The 19,318-nt window shown below is 36.4% G+C and overlaps 1 protein-coding gene and 1 long non-coding RNA gene across 4 annotated transcripts; both read left to right on the top strand.

Annotated features, from left to right (window-relative positions):
• Positions 1–2,667: 2,667 nt before the first annotated feature.
• LOC117794065 lies at positions 2,668–10,618 on the top strand. Its single transcript, XR_004618351.1, has 2 exons — positions 2,668–3,150; positions 10,584–10,618. It is a non-coding gene; the product is annotated as an uncharacterized LOC117794065 (long non-coding RNA).
• A 130-nt stretch (positions 10,619–10,748) lies between these two features.
• LOC117794058 (DNA-binding protein Ewg) lies at positions 10,749–18,468 on the top strand. Of its 3 annotated transcripts, XM_034634518.1 has the most exons (7): positions 10,749–11,722; positions 11,842–12,072; positions 12,436–12,993; positions 14,366–14,491; positions 14,687–14,822; positions 15,160–15,278; positions 17,720–18,468. In XM_034634518.1, exons 1-7 carry the CDS (start codon positions 11,033–11,035, stop codon positions 17,915–17,917), a joined length of 2,058 nt encoding a protein of 685 aa, XP_034490409.1. In that variant the 5' UTR covers positions 10,749–11,032; the 3' UTR covers positions 17,918–18,468. The 3 variants fall into 3 exon arrangements, with proteins under 3 accessions (XP_034490409.1, XP_034490410.1, XP_034490408.1); XM_034634519.1 differs by lacking the exon at positions 17,720–18,468 and having other exon boundaries at positions 10,750–11,722; positions 15,160–17,213; XM_034634517.1 differs by lacking the exons at positions 12,436–12,993; positions 17,720–18,468 and having other exon boundaries at positions 10,909–11,722; positions 15,160–17,213.
• Positions 18,469–19,318: the final 850 nt, after the last annotated feature.

Here is a 19,318-nt window from a genome sequence, read left to right as displayed (position 1 = left end):
TTTTTTTTTGTGTATAAAATACTATGCTGGATGGCAGCCCTAGAGTGGAATTTAAAACATTTTCTCTTCGTTACCAACAACCGATATTTTATAAATCACTACTCTATAACAAAATTAAAAAGTTTTTTTCTTGTAAGAAAAGCAACCATGCTGGATGACAACCCTAAAAGTAAAAAAAGAACAAGTTTCCTTCGTTATTAAAACCAGAATTGAACTAAATGACAACTTTATAAACAAATTAACAAGTTTTACTTTTGTGTTAGAAACTATTTTTCTGGATGGAGCCCCTAAAGTGACAATCAAAAAGTTTCGTGGATACTCAATACAACTCGATTTTAACATAATGACCACTTTCTAAGATAATTAAAAATTTGTTGGTGCTAAAAACTTCTTTACTGAATGTCAGCTCTAAAAATCTTTCGCTAGTTATACGCGATACTACATTTTTTTTAAAAAAAAGAAGCCAGTAGCCGGAAATAATATAAATTTATTCAAATTTAAGAATAAAAGTATATAAAGTGTATATATAATCTTCTTTAGCAATGTTCGAGTGTGTATCTCAGAGTTTATATTCGAAAAAACTAGATGTACCAACTTTAACATGATAATCCCCTTATACCATAAACAAAAATTAACTATCTCGTTAAATGGTAAATGGTTAAGAATAATTTACAAACACAATTAAAAGAGAATAGAACATGAATTGTGCCAAATATATATTTCACCCGACTCATTAAATTTTCATTGCTATTAAGCCATAAACAACAAAATTTCTCAAGAAACTACTTTCCATATAAAAGAAACTTATTCTAAAGAGTAACTATAATTTTCTTAAATTTCATATAACATAATATGAAATGTGTAAATGTGAGTGCAAATAATTGTTTAATTATCTGCGAGATGTTTCCTGGAATCTCGAAGTGGAACACCCTCTCTTTTTCTGTCTCTCTCCCTTGTTATAGTTCTTTATTTCGATCAAATCAGAATCTCATAAAAATCGTTCGAGTTTTTGTAGTTCAAATTGGAATTGCATATAAAATTGTAAGAGCGGTCTGGTCAATCCATCTGCGAGACGGTTCTTACTCATAACGTTATCAGATTGAATACCAGGGAAAACTCGTACTACAGTTGAACTTAAGTTTGTGGCTATGCTCCAGCTAATTTTATCATGGAAATAAGTATGTATCATAATACATAAATATATGGATTATAGGGGACCGTACCCTCATGCTCAACTACACAATATTATAACGGTCACACACACACATAAAAAACGATTTCGATAAAGTCGCGGCAAGGAAGCTGTGACGTTTTGCTGATAAGTTCCAGTAACAGAAACAGAACCCTAACACGAATTTAAATCTGAAAAGAAACAGAAGAAATTCAAATATTAATAATAATATTAATATTTAAAAAAAAAACAATAATATTATTATTAATAATAAAATTTATTTAATATTATAAATAATAATATGTTTTAAATATATAAAAAATAAAATTTTGAATGCAACTGAACTTTTTTAGAACCACAACGTAAGTAAGCAACTTAACAAGTGATTTAGCAAGAAAAAAAATTCCTAAAATTAAATTAAAAAAAAAAAAGAGACATTTTTTAAAATTTTTTTTACTAGTTTATTATAGTTCTTCATTGTCTATTTTATCAAAACAATTACTAAACTAACTGTATATTTGCATATATATAATTTCTATATAGACTTATATGTATGTTATGGATTGGCATGGATGTTGCCATTGGTGGCGGTTTGCAACCTTGTGGTGTGGGTGACTCCCGACGCGATAAGAAAATATGGAAACCAAAGATTTAAAAAAAAAACGAAAACGAAATTGAAGAAAAAAATTATTATTATGTTTGTTATTGTTGTTTTTGGTTGTGTGCGGGTTGAGTAAAGAATTTTCGTAGAAACATTTGTGTTGCTTAGCATTTTATATATTTATCAGGCACTATCCTAATCTACGCATATATCAAAGTGAATGTATATTTGTAAATGTATGTGTGTGTGGCAGCCGCAAGCTGCTCCGGGAGCGTTTTATAAAGCCGCCGCATCGTCTCAGCTGGCAGCAGTTAACATCAGTTTGTCGCCACAGCAGCAGCAGTGCTACAATAGCTATGGAAACGCTTTTTGTTCGAGTGATAAAGTGTTTTATATTTTTTTTTTTTTTTTTTTGTGCAAGCGCAATGCATGTGAGTCTTTCATTTGGCGCGCTTAGCTGCTTTTCAATACGATATTGCTAGCTGCCTTGTGAAGGGCTTACGTGTGATTGTAAAACAACTGAAAGCCTTTTTACAATAACAATTCAAAATACAACAGGAAACCAACAAGCAAAAGTATTAAATTCAAATTACGCGCTCTGTCAACTTTTAGTTGCAACCCTGTAATTTAACAGCATGGCGCCTTCCCTAACAGCGTTGCCAGCTTTTTAGAGGAAAAAATTGCTGTATCTGGCTGAATAGAGTCCGAGGAATAGCTGAAATTGCGATGCAATATAGCTTATATGTTTGCAAACTTTTTTAGAACCGGCCGGACCGAGACAACAATCGTCAAAATTTTAACAAAAATTTTGTAAAAATTTAAAAGTTCTAGCTTTTAAATTTAAAAAAAGTACATTATCTTGACATTTGACCTAAAATGGTACGGCTTGCCAGATCGAAAAATGTTTCTGGGTGGCAGCCTTTTGGGCCAAAACAGTGCTACCACACCAGTGTTGCTCTAGGGAGCAAGAACTAAATATAATTAAAGAAGCAGATAAAAATAATAACACGAAAAGAAACGAAGAAACAGCAGTGCGCAAATGTAAAATGCCGCTGTGATAATAAATCTGGACGACGCAGCGGCAGCCGCGACCCATAAGCTAAATCCCCACAACAACACAACGTTGGCGGCGGCGTCGAGAACGCGACTCCTAACGCGCGTGTGTGTATATTTTTTTGTTGTCAGTTCGCCAATCTCTGAATGTGTGCGTGTGTGTGTGTATATACATGTACATAATTAATACATACATACGATACCACACCACCATACACACATATGCAAATGTTTGCGTGTGTTATCAATAGAAAAAAGCGACAGTAGCTAAAACATTTGGATGTTGTGGAGCCAGCAGCAAATCAAGCATACATTTTACACGCAGGTGCGTACAAACATACATACATACGTAGGCATAGTTGTATATTCATATATAAATGTATTTACACAATAATGAAGACATGTGTCTGTGTGACTGTGTAAACGCGACGCAGCCGTGAAGAATTTTCGATTTTCCACTGCAATCTCACACTGGGCCTGCTCCGCGCCAGCCACTAATACATATGTAGCTATATGCATCTTGTATACATACATACAGTGGCTGCATGTGTGTGTGTGCACGCGCAGGGCAACGCAAAAGTTTTAGAGCAGACAGCCGCAGTAAGCAAAAAGTTTTTTACGCAAAATCCAATCCAATTGAGCAGCAACAAAACAAAAACAATTATTTTTTGAATGCTACAGAAATTATTCGTATGTGCTGTCTCAGCTATTTAGCTGAAATCTCTGTGTAATATTTAATTGAATTCATCAGGCGCAGTCAAACAAAATGGCGTCGCCATATACACACAAATGTAGGTGTGTGTGTGTGTGTAACTTTTGTTAGATAATCAATTTGAGCCTTTGGGTATCCTAACGTTACATACACACACACATGCAATTGTTTGTACACAAGTATATACAGTGACTGACAGCTTATTTGACCCACTACAATGTAGTTAAATATAAATTTCAATATTTATCAAATCAGCGGTCAAATTTTAATTTGTTCTGTTTCCCATTAAAAGATAAATTCATTTAAAATATGTAAGACTATTGGCGGAAATTAGCTGTGAGCCACTGTTATTGTTGTTGCTTTTTGGCCACCATCGGCAGCGGCGCTTTGGCCATATAAAATTAACTTCTACTGCGAGTGTCCGTAATTCAAACATGCGCCGTTCCCTGCGCAACATTTTTTTTGTGTTTAATTTGTGTATTTTTCTTACATCTTAAAAAATACCCGTATCATGGAAAATGCAACAAGAGCAAAATCATATAAATGAGCATACATGGCGTATGCGTAATACATGATTTGCTTGGCTATTTTCATCTTCTGTCTTTCCTTCTTTTCGTTTCGTTTGTTTTCTTTGCTTTTTGCTTCGTTTCGTTTTGCTATTCCAATTCCAAGTACGAATTCCAATTCGAATTTTTTTCGCCTCAAAATGCGGGTGCATATATGTATGTATGTGTGTACATGGGGGTTGGTAGAGCCCACCCTTGAAATAAGGGCAGATACACACAGCAGCCCGCCATAAGCTTCCACTGTGCACATTGAACGAGACACCATTGTACTTCAAATATGTACAAGCTTTTTTTTTGTTTTTAGTTTATGGGTGGGGGTTGACTCGAAATTTCTTAGTTGAACGAGTACAGTTCCAATTGGACTTTTTTTTTCGTAATTCTGTGTTTTCGTTTTACCGTTTCATTTTGTTTAATGTTCTGTTAAAGAATTAAAAAATAAATATGAAACAGGGCATGCGTTGACTTTCTGTACGTTACGGAGAGGGTGTATGTGGGTGGGGGAAGCCACGGCCGCCGCATGCGTAACTTTACTTTTGTTGCTGCTGCTGTTTCTTTTACATTCTTTTTTGACATATTCGACATTATCGTCTTATTGTTGTATTTGTAGACGTTGCGTCAAATACAAAACGTCGCATGGCCGCACAGAGAGAAAGAGAGAGAGAGCGAGCGCTCCCTCAGTGAGAGCGTAAAAGCTCGCTCATGAGAGCGAGAGGGAAGCCTGAAAAACAATAGCTATTGATTATTTATAATGTGGAGCGCAGCGATGGATGTCTGTCTGCCTGTGTGTGTGTGTGTGTGTGTGTGTGTGTGTGTGTGTGTGTGTGTGTGTGAGTGAGTGAGTGAGTGCGCTGACGCAGTGGGAGAGCTGCCTGCATGCATGTGTGTGTGTGTGTGTGCGTGAATGTGTTTGTATTTAGAATAAATTCTAGGCGGCGGGCGCATGCACTTACTTTATGTACCTACATAAGTGTGTGTGCATGTTCGCAAACAGCGCAGCTCACTGTAAGCAACAACAACAACAACTAGAACAACGAAACCGCTTTTGTATTTTATTTTCTTTGTCTCTCTCTTTGTCTTCTTCTCTGGTTGCTCTCTTTTGAAATTGTAATAAAAATAGCCATGGGCGATAATAAATAAATGCATAGCAAGTGTGACCGAAGCGCAGGCGCCAAGTGTGACCCTCACATTTTAATGCACATATAACCATAATAGGGGTATTCCGATAACATATTAAAATTAGATTCAAATTAAATTTAGCAGCTGATCCATACAAAAATCTGGTCAAACTAAAAATTTGCAAATAATCAGCTCTAAGGGGGACTTCGATAAAATTATCAATTGGGCGTACTTGGTGTTTATATTCTGCTGAGATTTCAATATCTATATATTTAATGCAGAAAAAATACGACAGATGTCCCAGATGGATATGATAGAAAAAAAGGACAAAGGGAAAATAATCTCAAACACAACAATAGGATAAGGAAGACTGATAATGAATTTCACCTCAAGTATTATAGTACCTCAACTGTTCTGCAAGTAAACTATTATTATAGTCTTGGGAAATAAGTTGTAGTTTTGTGTTTTCGCGCCTTTATATTATATACACAAAATCAAAATTTAATCAGTGTGTCGTTCCTGCAACTGATTTAAATTTGTTTAAATACCATCAAAATCTCTTCATAATCTGTTTTCGGAATACCCCTAATATAAGTATTAGCACTGACAAGAAAATGAATGCAATTCTTTTTATATGTCTGGCTGTCGGCCATATCACATGTGCAAATGCAGTCTCACCCCATCTCACTCTCTCTCTCTTTCTCTCTGTCGCTCATTAAACAACAATTGTTTATTCGAACGGATCAAATTTATAGTAAAAATAAAAAATGCAACTGGAAATTGGCGCTGGCGCATTTCAAATGGTCGCCTTCACGCATTGTTGGGCACACTCACGTGCCTGTGTGCGTGTGTGTGTGTGTGTGCATCTGTAACTGACATGACACCAACAAACCTTGTAGCATGCTTCTCAGCGCGTTTAACCAAACTTTGCGCAGTTTCAACACACACACACAAACACGTGAGGCCCCCAGCAAGCTATGTGAACATTGCGCACGCACCACCCAAAAACAACAACAGCAATATCATGTAAATCAGCATACACTGGCGGCCAGAAAAACATGCATAGTTCAAACAGAGTACAAAATAATTATTAACTTATTTAAGTCTGTCAGAAGTGAACCAAATTTTAAACAAAATGTCATTTTGGTCATGGTTTGGCCTCTAATTCAAAAGACGAAACTGAAATAGATGTTTCGGGCGTACCTGAAATTGATCCAAATTTAAGAGAAAATAAAAAGATCGTAATAAGTGAGTATGAAAAGTGGGTACATTTTTTGTTTGAGAACGGAGCATTTCGGTACAAAAATTGGTACAAAATATTTAGATGAGGTGGCACACGTTGTCTGTCCACCACTGTAGCATAACTGTCTGTCTGGCACGCGCAAGTGAAACGAGCTTACCTAAGCAACAACCCCGCATTGCTCCTGTGTCTAGAGGGTTGTTCTAATTCTGCTGAATGGTGGTGGTGCTGATTATGCTGCTGCTGCTGCTGCTGCTGCTGCTGCTGGTGGTGGTGGTGGTAGTGGGGATGTTGTTAATGGTGGTGCTGGTGGTGGGTGGTGCGAGCAGTGCATGCGTAGCCATATGGCCCATGTTATATGACGGCAATGTAAAAACTTGATGATTATTGCCCAAGCGCAATGCGTTTGCGTGCGCTGTTGTTGTTGTTATTGTTGTTGTTGCTGCTGCTGCTGCTGCTGCGACGGCGACTGCTGCGTCAGCTTCAACTTCTGCTGCTGCTGCTGTTGCTGCAGTGCTTGCGTGGGGGATGTTTCTGATTCGCTTTTGGGGGTAGCTGCGCAGCCCCTTTTTTTTTTGCTGACGTCTCGTCTCGCATGTAAACAGACGCACGTATGCACATACATGTATATACATATGTATAAATGTGTATACTCTACTATACAATATGTGTATGTGTATAGTATATTTGTCTCTGTTACGCTTTTAAAGAAGGAGGCGTTTTAGGCTGGGCACGCATGCAAGTGACAGCTTTTGACCTGCCAAGAGCAGCTTTTGCTGAAAGCTTTCGACTGCCTGCTGAGGTTGCATATTTTTGTTGTTTGCGACAAAACGGGTGAAAAGGAGAATACACAAAAGCAAGGGCTTTTATTTTTGATTATATTTTGTAGTTGTTCGCTCGCTCCAACAACAATATATGTGTGTGTTGGCAGTATGGCCATCTCTGTCGCACTTGCACTTGTTAGCACGGTGCTCTGCTGCCATCTCACGCGTCGGGTCGCAACAACAACGACGACGACAACAACGTCGACGCATGGGCGCAGTATTGATTTTTAACTGCGTCGACGCCGCCGCCTGCGTCGCGTTGACGTCGCGTCGCGTCGAAAATGAAAATGCATGCACACGGCGCGCCGTCAATCCGTGGGGTGGTTTGGCGCAGTGTGGTCGCCTCTGCTCTCAGCTCTCAGTTCTCAGTGCTCAGTACTCAGTGCTCAGCTCTCTGCTCGTTGTTCGCGTCGCGTTTGCTCTATCTATCTATCTATCTATCTATCTGCTGCTCTTCTTTGGCATTGTTTTTTTTTTTAGTTGTTGTTCTTGCTGTCTTTATTATTTTGTTATTATTGTCGTGTCGCGTCGTCGCTGTCGCAAACGCAAATAGAACTTCAACTGGGCAGGCGGAAAAGCCACCAACACAGCAGAGCAGCAGCAGCAACAGCAGCAGAGGCAGCAGCCGAAGCTGAAGCAGAAGCAGCAGCCAGACCAAAGATACAACAACTGCTGCCAGCAAAACAATAACAATAAACTCTTCAACCGTGTGCAACTCTTGTAATCACATTCTTTCTACGCGCTCTAAAGCGTTTCAATTTCAATTTCAACTTTCGGTTTCAACAAAAACAGAGGAATTAAAATTGTTGTTTTTTTTGTGCTGTGTTTGTGAAAAAGGTGCGTTAAAAAAATATAAAGCAAAAGGCAAGCAAATTATTAAATTGTTTATATTTACAAATATTTAAATGTAATTGTGTGCAAAAAAAAATTTAAGCCAAAAAGTGAGCAAATAAAATAATATAACACTTTGCGCACGTGCAGCGTACCCGGCTGCATTTGTGGGGGCGGGGGGCGGTAGAAATTGCAGTTTAAACTGCTGAGTCGGCGCAGTCGAAACTTTAAATTTGTTCAAACTTTACACAAATATTGATTAACATAAAGTATATCAAATAAGTCTTTTGACCAAAAACCAAAACAATATATTCACACATTTTATTTCACAAAAAAAAATCACTTTTTTTTATTTTATTATAGCTTTTGTTTTTCGAAAAAAAAATTAAACAATAAAATACAATAAGAAACAATTTCTTGACAAACTGTATAAAAGTTTCAGTTGAAAAAGAAAGCAACTGTAAAGTGAAAGAGAGAGAGAGGGATATATTTGTAAACTGATCTTAAGGGAGGAAAACTTGAATATTTAATGGTTTTAAAGTTTTTTTTTCGATACTCAAACGAAATGCAATTTATGAACTTTTTTAGTCACAAGTCTGTAACTCCCAAGTATACTTTTAAGCAAATTTGAAGAAAACTTAAATACTTTTGCAGCACTATGTAACAATTTTTAGAAAGTCAGTACTGAAACCGACGCTTGCAACTAAATATTAATTATCATCGTCCAACATAAATTATTTTTTAAGTTTAAAAGTTGTACCGAATACTTTATCTTTTTCGTTTTCTTAATTTCATAAATGCATATAATATTTTTTGAAGATAAATAAATTGAATTTAAAATATTCAATAGTTAAAAATCCCTTTAAAACACTTCAAGGTCAAGGAACTGTAGTAGAGTGAAAATTACTTGCTATGCCAATAATTTGACTCCTCAGTGTACAACAGATTTTTATAACAGTACAACTTCGTTAAACGTAACTAATTAATTTTAACTTTCGTGAAGCAAATTAATGTTTTTTTATTGTGTAAATGAATCTTGCAATCAGGTACATATAGTATTGTCTGAGTTGTAATTCGAGACACAACTACAGTGTATATTCGCTAACAAAAAAACTGCACTGTATACTCAGCAAATTTTAAAGTTCTTTGGCAAGCAAATTCAAAGATATTGAATCAATGAACAATTCATAATTAACAGACATATCATTTACCAAGTGAGCACTGTATTTTGATATTGATATTGAATTGAAATACAATTGTTTAGCATGTTGGTTCATTAACCAGAGGTGTCTACTGTATATCGTGTACTTGTGTACGTACATACATACGTATTCATTTGTTTATATGGCGACGATGGCGTTGCTAATCAGCGACTTTTCCCTCTGTATGTGTGTTGTTATAACACACGAAATTGTTTTTGTTGTTGTTGTTGTACTTATTCATTATATATGTATATGGAGCTTATTGTGTTGTTCTACTCATTGTTGTTGTTGTTGTTGTTCTCGAATGTTGCGCATGCGCGCTTTTGACCTGATTCATTCAACGCTTATCAGTAATAAATTTTTTTTAATTGTCGTTGACGTTTTGTTTTTGAGAACACTCCGCGTCACAAGCTTAGAAACAGGCTAGAGAATTTACAGATAAAGACAACAATACATTTGCTTTGCATTGTTATCTAACTCTTTCTTTCGCGCTTTTACAGTCCTTCACTCTCTTCTTTCTCCGACCTCCTCTTATTAGTTTGTTGTTTTATATTTGCCTTTTTTGAACCGGTTCAAGAGTTATATACAGTCATATCTCAAAAAGTATTTGATATAATTTCATTTAAATTTAATTTGTAAATATTCTTCAAAAATGTAGCTTAATTAAATTGAAGAATATAGAAAACTTGAAAAAGCTAGAGGAGCCAATAACGACTAAGAATCAAGTACATGAAATCAATTAACTATTCAATGCAAAATTTTGGAAATTAGTGATGAAAACTTTGTGAATAATTCAAATGAAATATTTAATATTTTTGGTGGTGCTAATTGTATATTTAGTGATTTACATGAAAACTAAACATTGAGTTAAAAATGGCACTTAACGCATTTATATTTCATTTTTAAATAAATATTAAAAAATTACTTTTATTTTCAATATTTATTTACCAAAAATAACTATAACTTTCAATATTAAATGATTTTTATATAAAAATTTAAATATTAATAATTAAAATTGTTTTTAAGTATACATTTAAAAATAAAACTTTTTACCGAATAACAAAATGTATTGGAGAAAATGTTTTTTTTTTTAAGATGCGCCACTCAAATAAAGGGTGTATTAGTTTTTTTCAATCCTCTAGAGTCTAGATCACTTTTTTCGGGGTTTTGATCTTTTTAAATCTTAAAACTCTTATAGCTGATTATGATTTTTAATGTATACAAAAATTAAATAATGAAATTCGTTTCTTTCTCTTTATTTCCGCAGCTCCCTTAGGATAATTAAAGTTGCACGTAGCAAAAGAAGAAGAATTCGCAGTCACAGTCCACAGCCAACGACACCAGCACCAGCACCAACTCCTGCACCAGCACCAACTCCTGCACCAGCACCACTTGGAGCAGCAGCAGCAGCACTGCCAACAGTTGTGACAGAGTGACCGCAGCAGTCATCAAGCTATCAAGCTGGCAACCACAAGCTATCGGCTGGTTGTGGCGCCGGCCGGCAGCCAAAGAAGTGGAGGAGGCAATGTTGTTGTCAGCAGCGGCATCAGCGGAAATGCGACTGTCGTCAATGCCGTCGGCGGCGGCGGCGGTGGTGGGAGCAATAGTTCCGGCAGCGGTGGCTTAAATGTGACCACAATAACAACAACAAGCAGCGGGACACAGGGACAATCCTCATCTGGTGGGCAGAGCAATGGAACAACATATAAAATCGAAATGCTCGATGATGATATCCAAAGTCTGGCAACGGATGATGAGGATGATGAGTTGATAAGCAGCGATGGTAGCCTATACGATGGTGATCTCAATACAATAGCTGTCAATGATGATGTCGCCCATCAGCTGGCAGCCGCTGGTCCAGTGGGCGTGGCAGCGGCAGCCGCCATTGCCAGCTCAAAGAAACGGAAACGTCCGCATTGCTTTGAAACGAATCCATCGGTGCGAAAGCGACAACAGAATCGCCTATTGCGTAAATTGCGTGGCATCATCTATGAGTTCACCGGTAGGGTGGGTAAACAGGCGGTGGTGCTGGTGGCAACGCCGGGCAAACCAAATACCAGCTACAAAGTGTTTGGGGCGAAACCATTGGAGGATGTCCTACGGAATCTGAAGAATATTGTGATGGATGAACTGGACAATGCGTTGGCACAACAGGCGCCGCCGCCACCGCAGGAGGATCCATCGCTATTCGAGTTACCCGGCCTGGTTATCGATGGTATTCCCACACCCGTCGAGAAAATGACACAAGCTCAGCTGCGAGCGTTCATACCGCTCATGTTGAAGTATTCAACGGGTCGGGGTAAACCCGGTTGGGGCAGAGAATCAACGCGACCGCCATGGTGGCCCAAGGAATTGCCGTGGGCGAATGTACGCATGGATGCACGCTCCGAGGATGACAAGCAGAAGGTGGGTGGGGTGGGTGTTCAACAGTCGCCCCAACATTTCGAATCCCTTACTAATCCCACTCTATCTCTCTCTCTCTCTCTCTCTCTCTCTCTCTCTGTGTCCTCCCTGCCTCCAAACAGATCAGCTGGACACATGCACTGCGCAAGATTGTGATCAATTGTTATAAATATCATGGACGCGAGGATTTGTTGCCCACATTTGCGGATGATGAGGATAAGGTGAATGCGCTAATCTCACAGTCGGGCGATGAGGATGAGGATATGGAGCAGCTATCGAATACGCCCACCATACAGACAGTGCAAACGGTGACGCCGGCAGTGACCACCACCAACAGTCACAGTCACAGTCAAGTGAGTAGAACTTTACAGTGGTGGCAATACCATAAGTTAGCATCGGTGGGCAGCCAGCAGTAACTGTAACAACAACAGCAGAAAGTCACAGCAAAGCTGCTGCTTCGAGTCGAGGCGCTGAACACAACAATAAAATAAATTTGTTGATGTTGCTGTTATTGTTATTGTAGGGCTTACTTGCTGCCCAGCCCTGGCATTAGTAACTCCTGACTTTGGGTTTCCCCATGCATAATTATTATATCCACATACTCACAAACATTTTCATTACTTTTCTAAAATAACAATTAACACACACACACCCGCACACACACATTGAACTAACACACACACACACACATACAACTGAAACAATGATAAATGCAGCCACAACAGGTGAATGTGGTGAAGATCAACAGCGCCGGTACAGTGATCACCACACACACGGCCCAAACGAATACGCCGGCACCAACAATAATTCAGAGCACGAACAATCAACATGTGACAACCACAGCAACATTGCCGGCATCCACAAAGATTGAGATATGTCAGGCGCCAGCACCACAGCAACAACAACAACAGCAGCACCATCAACAGCAACAACAGCAACAGCAACATCATCATCAACAGCAACATCATCAGCAGCATCATCAGACAACAAGTGGCAGCAACACGGTGCACATACAGGCTGTGAGTCAAGGTCAACCGCAGACCATACAATTGACAACGGCGAGTGGCACAGCAACAGCAACGGCGGTGTCAACGACAGCAGCAGCTGTAAGCGCATCAGCAGCAGCTGCAGCAGTCGCACAACAACAGCAACAACAACAACAACAGCAGCAGCAACAACAACAACAACAATCGAATGCTGCCCAAACAGTCACCGCCCAACAGATCGCCAATGCCCAAGTTTGCATCGAGCCCATAACGCTCAGCGACGTTGATGTTCGTACTAATCTCTCAGAACTTGTAACTAAAACCAAGCTAGTTAAATATCTAAACACAACAATGCTGCAATTGCGCCACATGCCACCACTGTGGATGCCACAACAACACAGTGCATTTATTTTTTTGTAAACAATATGCGCGAGTTGTGAAAGTCAAACTGATTACAGAGAGCTATGAGTTAGAGATACAAATATTGCAGTTACAGATACAATTAAATATAATTATTGAGATCGAGATATTGATCTATCAGTCCATATTTGCCACTTAGTTTTCTTAGTTAGAGAAATAGAGGTAAAGAAACATATTGAGATGCAGATATTTATCTGATAAAGCACGCCCTTTATTTTCTTTGATTTAAATTAATATTTCCCACTCTTATGAATGCATTTCCACACAGTGTTTTTATTTATATTATCAACAGTTTAAGATAGAGTCACTAGCAAAAGATTAAGATACCAATAGATATTAATATTATCAAATCAACAGCCTTTTATAGAACTGATTTCGATCCATATTTCCCACTCTAGAGGATGCATTTGTCATCATATCCCAACATATTATCAGCACAATTTAGGGAATCCTATCAGCAAAAATTTGATAGAGTCTGTTAAATATATATAAATCTCAAAGATATTACTTATAGCTTTAACTTTGGCAACTCGTGCTTATTGTCTACAAATGCTCTGTGATTAAATTGCAAATTGTTTACTACTTTTTACTCGAATTTTTGATTGTTTTTTGACTTTTGTTCAATATGACTGTTACTCGTTTTTTTAAGGTTATGTTTTTTATAATATAATTTACCATGTTAACAGCACTTTATGATTATTTTTGAATATTGTTTATGAATATAAGTTTAACACGATGTTTTATTTAATCTAATGCAATTATATATATATACGTTTTATATTTTGCAATTGTTTCCATTTTTTTTATTATTTTGTTATTGTTGTTATATTTTTGTCTTCTCGTTTGCAGCAGCTTTTATATATGGTTTTCATTTCATGCGTTCTCAACAAATCCCACACATGTAAATACACACGCACAACAACAACACACATATACATACAAACAACTCGCAGCAACAACAACAACAACAACAGCAAGAGCAACAATTAATACAACAATTATGCACAAGTTTATTATTTTTTTTATTGCATGCATATATTTTACTTTAACTCTGATTTTTCTTGCATTCTCTTGTTTTGTTGTTTTGCTTTTTTTTTTTTTTTTGACTATTATTATTATGGCAATTTTCTTAATTTTTATTATTTCTATATATTTTTGTTGTTTTTCTGTTGAGTTTTGTAGCATTTATTCAATTGACTTTGTATGTTAATTAACATTCGCTTATCATTCTATTTAACAGTACACCACACAGACCGTGCTATCGCAGAATGCAGATGGCACTGTATCCCTCATCCAGGTGGATCCCAATAATCCCATCATCACACTGCCGGATGGCACAACCGCCCAAGTCCAGGGCGTGGCAACGGTAAGTCAAACAAAAGAGTGAATGAGAAACATTCAAATACTATTTGAAATTCTAATTAAATTCGGATATCTTTACTTAACCTAAAGTTACAATTTCTGAAATCTCACAAGTCTTTTTAAATGAAATTATTTAAGATAATATTTGAAAAATTAGTGTAATTTTACTATATTAATTAACTTCGTTTTGTTGTTGCAGCTGCATCAAGGAGAAGGTGGCGCCACCATACAAACGGTACAAAGTCTCACTGATGTGAATGGCCATGAGAATATGACGGTAGATCTAACCGAAGCACAAGACGGTCAAATCTTTATTACCACCGAGGATGGACAAGGTAAAAGAACAGCAAAAACTATATACTCTTTTTTTTTAGATTTCGAATTAAATATGTAGATTGATTTAATAGCGAAACAGAATATGTATAAATGAGTTTTGAGAGCTGCTAAATTCCAATTTAATGTAATTTATATTTATAATTGTAATGAAGTTTCATATTAGATTTGAAATTTGAATTAAATGTATATTTATCAGTTGATTCATAGTTGTAATTGAATTTGTTATGAGTTGCTAAATTCTACAAAGTTGGGATTTTATCTGTAAATGTATTTTTTATATTTTTTAAACGAAATTAAATAATAAATCTGCTCTTCTCCCTTTCGTTTTTTCCGTAGGTTATCCCGTGTCCGTGAGCAATGTGATTTCGGTGCCCGTTTCCATGTATCAATCCGTGATGGCGAACATGCAACAGATTCATAACAGCGATGGCACCGTGTGCTTGGCCCCTATGCAGGTAGATAGCAACAACAGCCACAGCAACAGCAATGCAACACGCGGCAGCAGCAGCAACAACAACAACACACACAACATCAATAGTAGTAGTAGTAGTAGTAGTAGTAATAGTAGTGGCAATACATCGTTGCTTGGCATTTCTGTAGTCAATGCCAGTGGCATGTTGGGCAGACGCACTGCAGCAGCAGCAGCAGCAACAACGACAACAGCTGCTGCTGCTGCAGCGGCAACTCAACCGGCTGCCATCACGTTGCAAGCGCCGCCGGGCACACGCCTCTATTGGGCAGCTGCAGCGGCAGCAAGTGGCAACAATGCCAGCTCAAGCTTTAATCTCGCTAGCAACAACAATAACAATAGCATGCTTACTAACAACAATAACAACAACAACAACATTAAAATGCCGCTGCCCATTGTTGTGGCAGCGCCAGCAGCGACGTCGACTGCGCAGCATCGTCGCAGTCGGTCGGCAACAGCGCAAAAGCGTCGCAGGCAGACAAGTGGCAACAGCACTAACAACAACAATAACAAGTTGTCGTGTGGCAAGAGCAGTGCTGCTGCCACTGATGCTGCAGGCAGCGCTGCCTCTGCTGCCATACGCTGCGTCGACAGCGCGAGTTTAACAAATGCGCAGCTGCAGCTGCCAGCAAAAACCATTAAGCTGGAGCATTTGGAGTAAAGAACACTGTAACCGACACTTGCCAAGCCCATGCCACATTGCCACAAGCCACACACACCTCTTGCCCCACCCCTTCTCAGCACACATCGACAGTTCTTAAGGCTCCCAATGTTAATGCTATATCAATTGCAACTAACTAATCTAGTCAAAGCGGCGCTGCAAGCAAACACCCACACACACACACACAAACACACACACACACTTGCCATACATTGCTGTACATATACATATACACACACACAAAGGAATGTGAATGCCAACAAACAAAAACCAAAAAGATAACTTAACAACAAATTAAATATTTAAAAAAAAATTACTAACAAATCTCCCCTTGCCTTGCACCAAACACACAACCCCCTTTCCCCCACCTTAACTTGAATTTAAACTGAGCGTAAAACCAAAAAAGATAAATCAAAAATTAATCATAATAATTTGTTGATAATTGAAGCCAAAACGCGTAAATCAAATCAAATTTGTCATGTTCCTAAAAACGTCAAAGCGAAAACAAAACATTTATTATGGAATTTCTTAGTGTTTAGTTTGTTAATCATAATTTTAATTTTACACTTGATTTCAATCAACAATATTATCGAAAAAAAAATTAACTTAGTTAAACAATGAAACACAAGCCAAATATTAACGTATTTAGTTTAACAAGCAGCAATCTTAAAAACTATTTCATTTTGATTATAATTTCGTCTTATTTTGATTTCGATTTTTATTTATTTGTTGAAAAAAAAGGCAATTTAAAAAATTTTTTTTTTGTGCAATCTATGGAATATGTTATGCAATTAATTGATGTAGTTTAATTGAATTTTAAATTTTTAAGTTGATGCCTTAGCACACAGGGAAAGAAGTTATAAGAAAAAAATGAATATATATGTATGTAACATTCTTTAAGGCTGTTCTGTAAAGCAATTTCGCTCCAATTTTAATATAATTATGGCGAGATTGAAAGTCGGAACAGCTCTAAAGGGTCTATAGTATATAGATTAGAAGGTAAAGCAAATCATATAGTCATCTTGTTAAACTCGTCCAACGTAGCCAATTTGCATTCAAAATGTAGCAAGTAAATTAACATAAAACATACAAACAAACAAACCAAACAAAAAACCGCCCACATTTGCCATTGGAACTAGTTCAAAATAACCAAAAAAAAAAAAAACAAATAATGAATTGTGAATATTGTCGAAAGTCGTGTGGCCAGAAATTTAAGTGCATACAATTATTTTATGTTGATTACAAATATTATTATTATTATTATTGTGTTTAATGTTTTTATTACTGATTATGTTTATTATTATTATAATTCTAGTTGTTTTAGAGCAAATTTTACGTGTAAACAATGCAATGAAGCGAAAACAAACAAAAAAAACTTAATGAAAAAAGGAAAACAAACAAAACTATTGAATAAATCTTTTGTTGTTGTGATTTTATAATTTTGACTTTTGATTTTATGATTTTCCTCTTTTTAGCAGCAGAGCTATTTATTTAGTGGTCCAGCGATCATTTAAAAATATATTTTATATTTATATATTTAACATAATTTATAATTTTCGTCTTTTTAGCAACACAGCTATTTATTTAAAGGTCTAGCGATCTGTTATATCATTTCTAAATATTTATTATGCCTCATTTTCTGTAAGTACACGCTTTTTTTATTTAAACTCCAATGGAACATCTTAATGACAAATTTTTAATGATAATCGTATTTAATTTGAACATCCGAAACTAAATTTCTTGTATCTTTCATTCCGTTTGATCAGGTGGAAAATGGCGATCAATTGGAAACGATTACGGTTTCGCCAGGCATGCATCAGATGATGATCCAGGGAGGACCTGGCCAGGAGCCGCAGCTGGTACAGGTTGTTAGTCTGAAAGATGCGACGTTGTTGAGCAAGGCCATGGAGGCAATCAACTCCGGTAATGTGAAGGCCGAGGATACTATTATAATGGAGCAATAGAAGCAGCTGGGCACTACCAGTGGAAACAGCTCTGGGACTGGAACTATCGAATATATATACGAACTCCAGGACGATGATATAATGGAGCAATAAATGCCATTATGATCGAGCTGTTAATGAAACTGGTAGTGTTGGAAATTGGTTGACGACGATGCTTACTATTTAAATAGAGCAATAGATACAAATTTGGAACTGGAATTATAGAATATATATATATATGTATATTGATGATCTCCAAGCATCTTTCACGCAATGTAAATGCTTGATTGCACACACACACACAACCCAACACACACACATGCATAGTATTAATACATTTTTTGATATGATTATTATTATGTACGATTACTCATCTAAATACTCGACATTCACGACGCATAAACGAAAATATTTTATAAGTACCTGAAAGGTGTTGCTAAAGAAAAAGTTAAAAAAATGAATATGGAAATTAAACAAAAGCAATTCTCATTTGATTATTCGTTATGTTCTCTTCCCCTTCGAGTTATTTGTATATGGATCGAGTCTATATACAAAAAAAAAAAAAAAAAAAATGAAATGAAATGAACAATTCTAGTCAACAAATAACGAGTCAAATATATATATAAATGTATATTATTTATTTAGTTTTGTGTATAAAAACAATTCAAATACGTCTTCGCATAGCATAATGATAATTGATGGAAAACGTTTTGAAAATTGTATTCTTTTTCTTTTAACTAAGTTTTAAATGAAATTTTGTCGTCTTTATAAATAGTTCAATTAACATTATTAAGCGTAAAACTAAAACAAGAAAAATGCAAAACGAAAGCTCTTCGATTGAAATAAAAACAGTTTTTTCGGTACCCCCATTAGCCAGGGGAGGTACCGCATTTAACGTTTCTGCACGTACTCATAGCTATAAATACGTCTTATATACATATATATTTATAAATATATATTTACTATATATACGAATTATGCAGAGTTACTTGTATGTATGTTATACACACAATCAGACACACCATCACCCACACATACACACTTGACACACACGCTATATAATAGATTGGCATTTGCATCATCTAGTCTTAAAGTTAAATTAAATATAAATATTAAACAATAATAAACAAAACCAAAAAAAAAAAAAACAAATTTCACCTTAGGCCAAAAAACGACAACAAGAACAAAAACAAACCATGCAATGTAAACAAGAATTCACTTTAAATTTAATTATTAACTATAATAAATAAATAAACTGTAAACAAGAATTAACTTTCTGGTCTTCTTATTTCATTCTATATTAATACCAAAAGGTTTCAAGATTATGAAAATAGTTTGCGTAAGTTATTTATTTAAAGGTAAACTTCACGCCGAGAGGAAAACTATTTTTGAAGATAGGAGATTCCAGAACAAACACTTTCC

This window comes from Drosophila innubila, chromosome X (genome assembly GCF_004354385.1).
Source record: "Drosophila innubila isolate TH190305 chromosome X, UK_Dinn_1.0, whole genome shotgun sequence".
Classification (NCBI taxonomy): domain Eukaryota; kingdom Metazoa; phylum Arthropoda; class Insecta; order Diptera; family Drosophilidae; genus Drosophila; species Drosophila innubila.
This window is presented reverse-complemented; position numbering and strand designations above follow the sequence as displayed.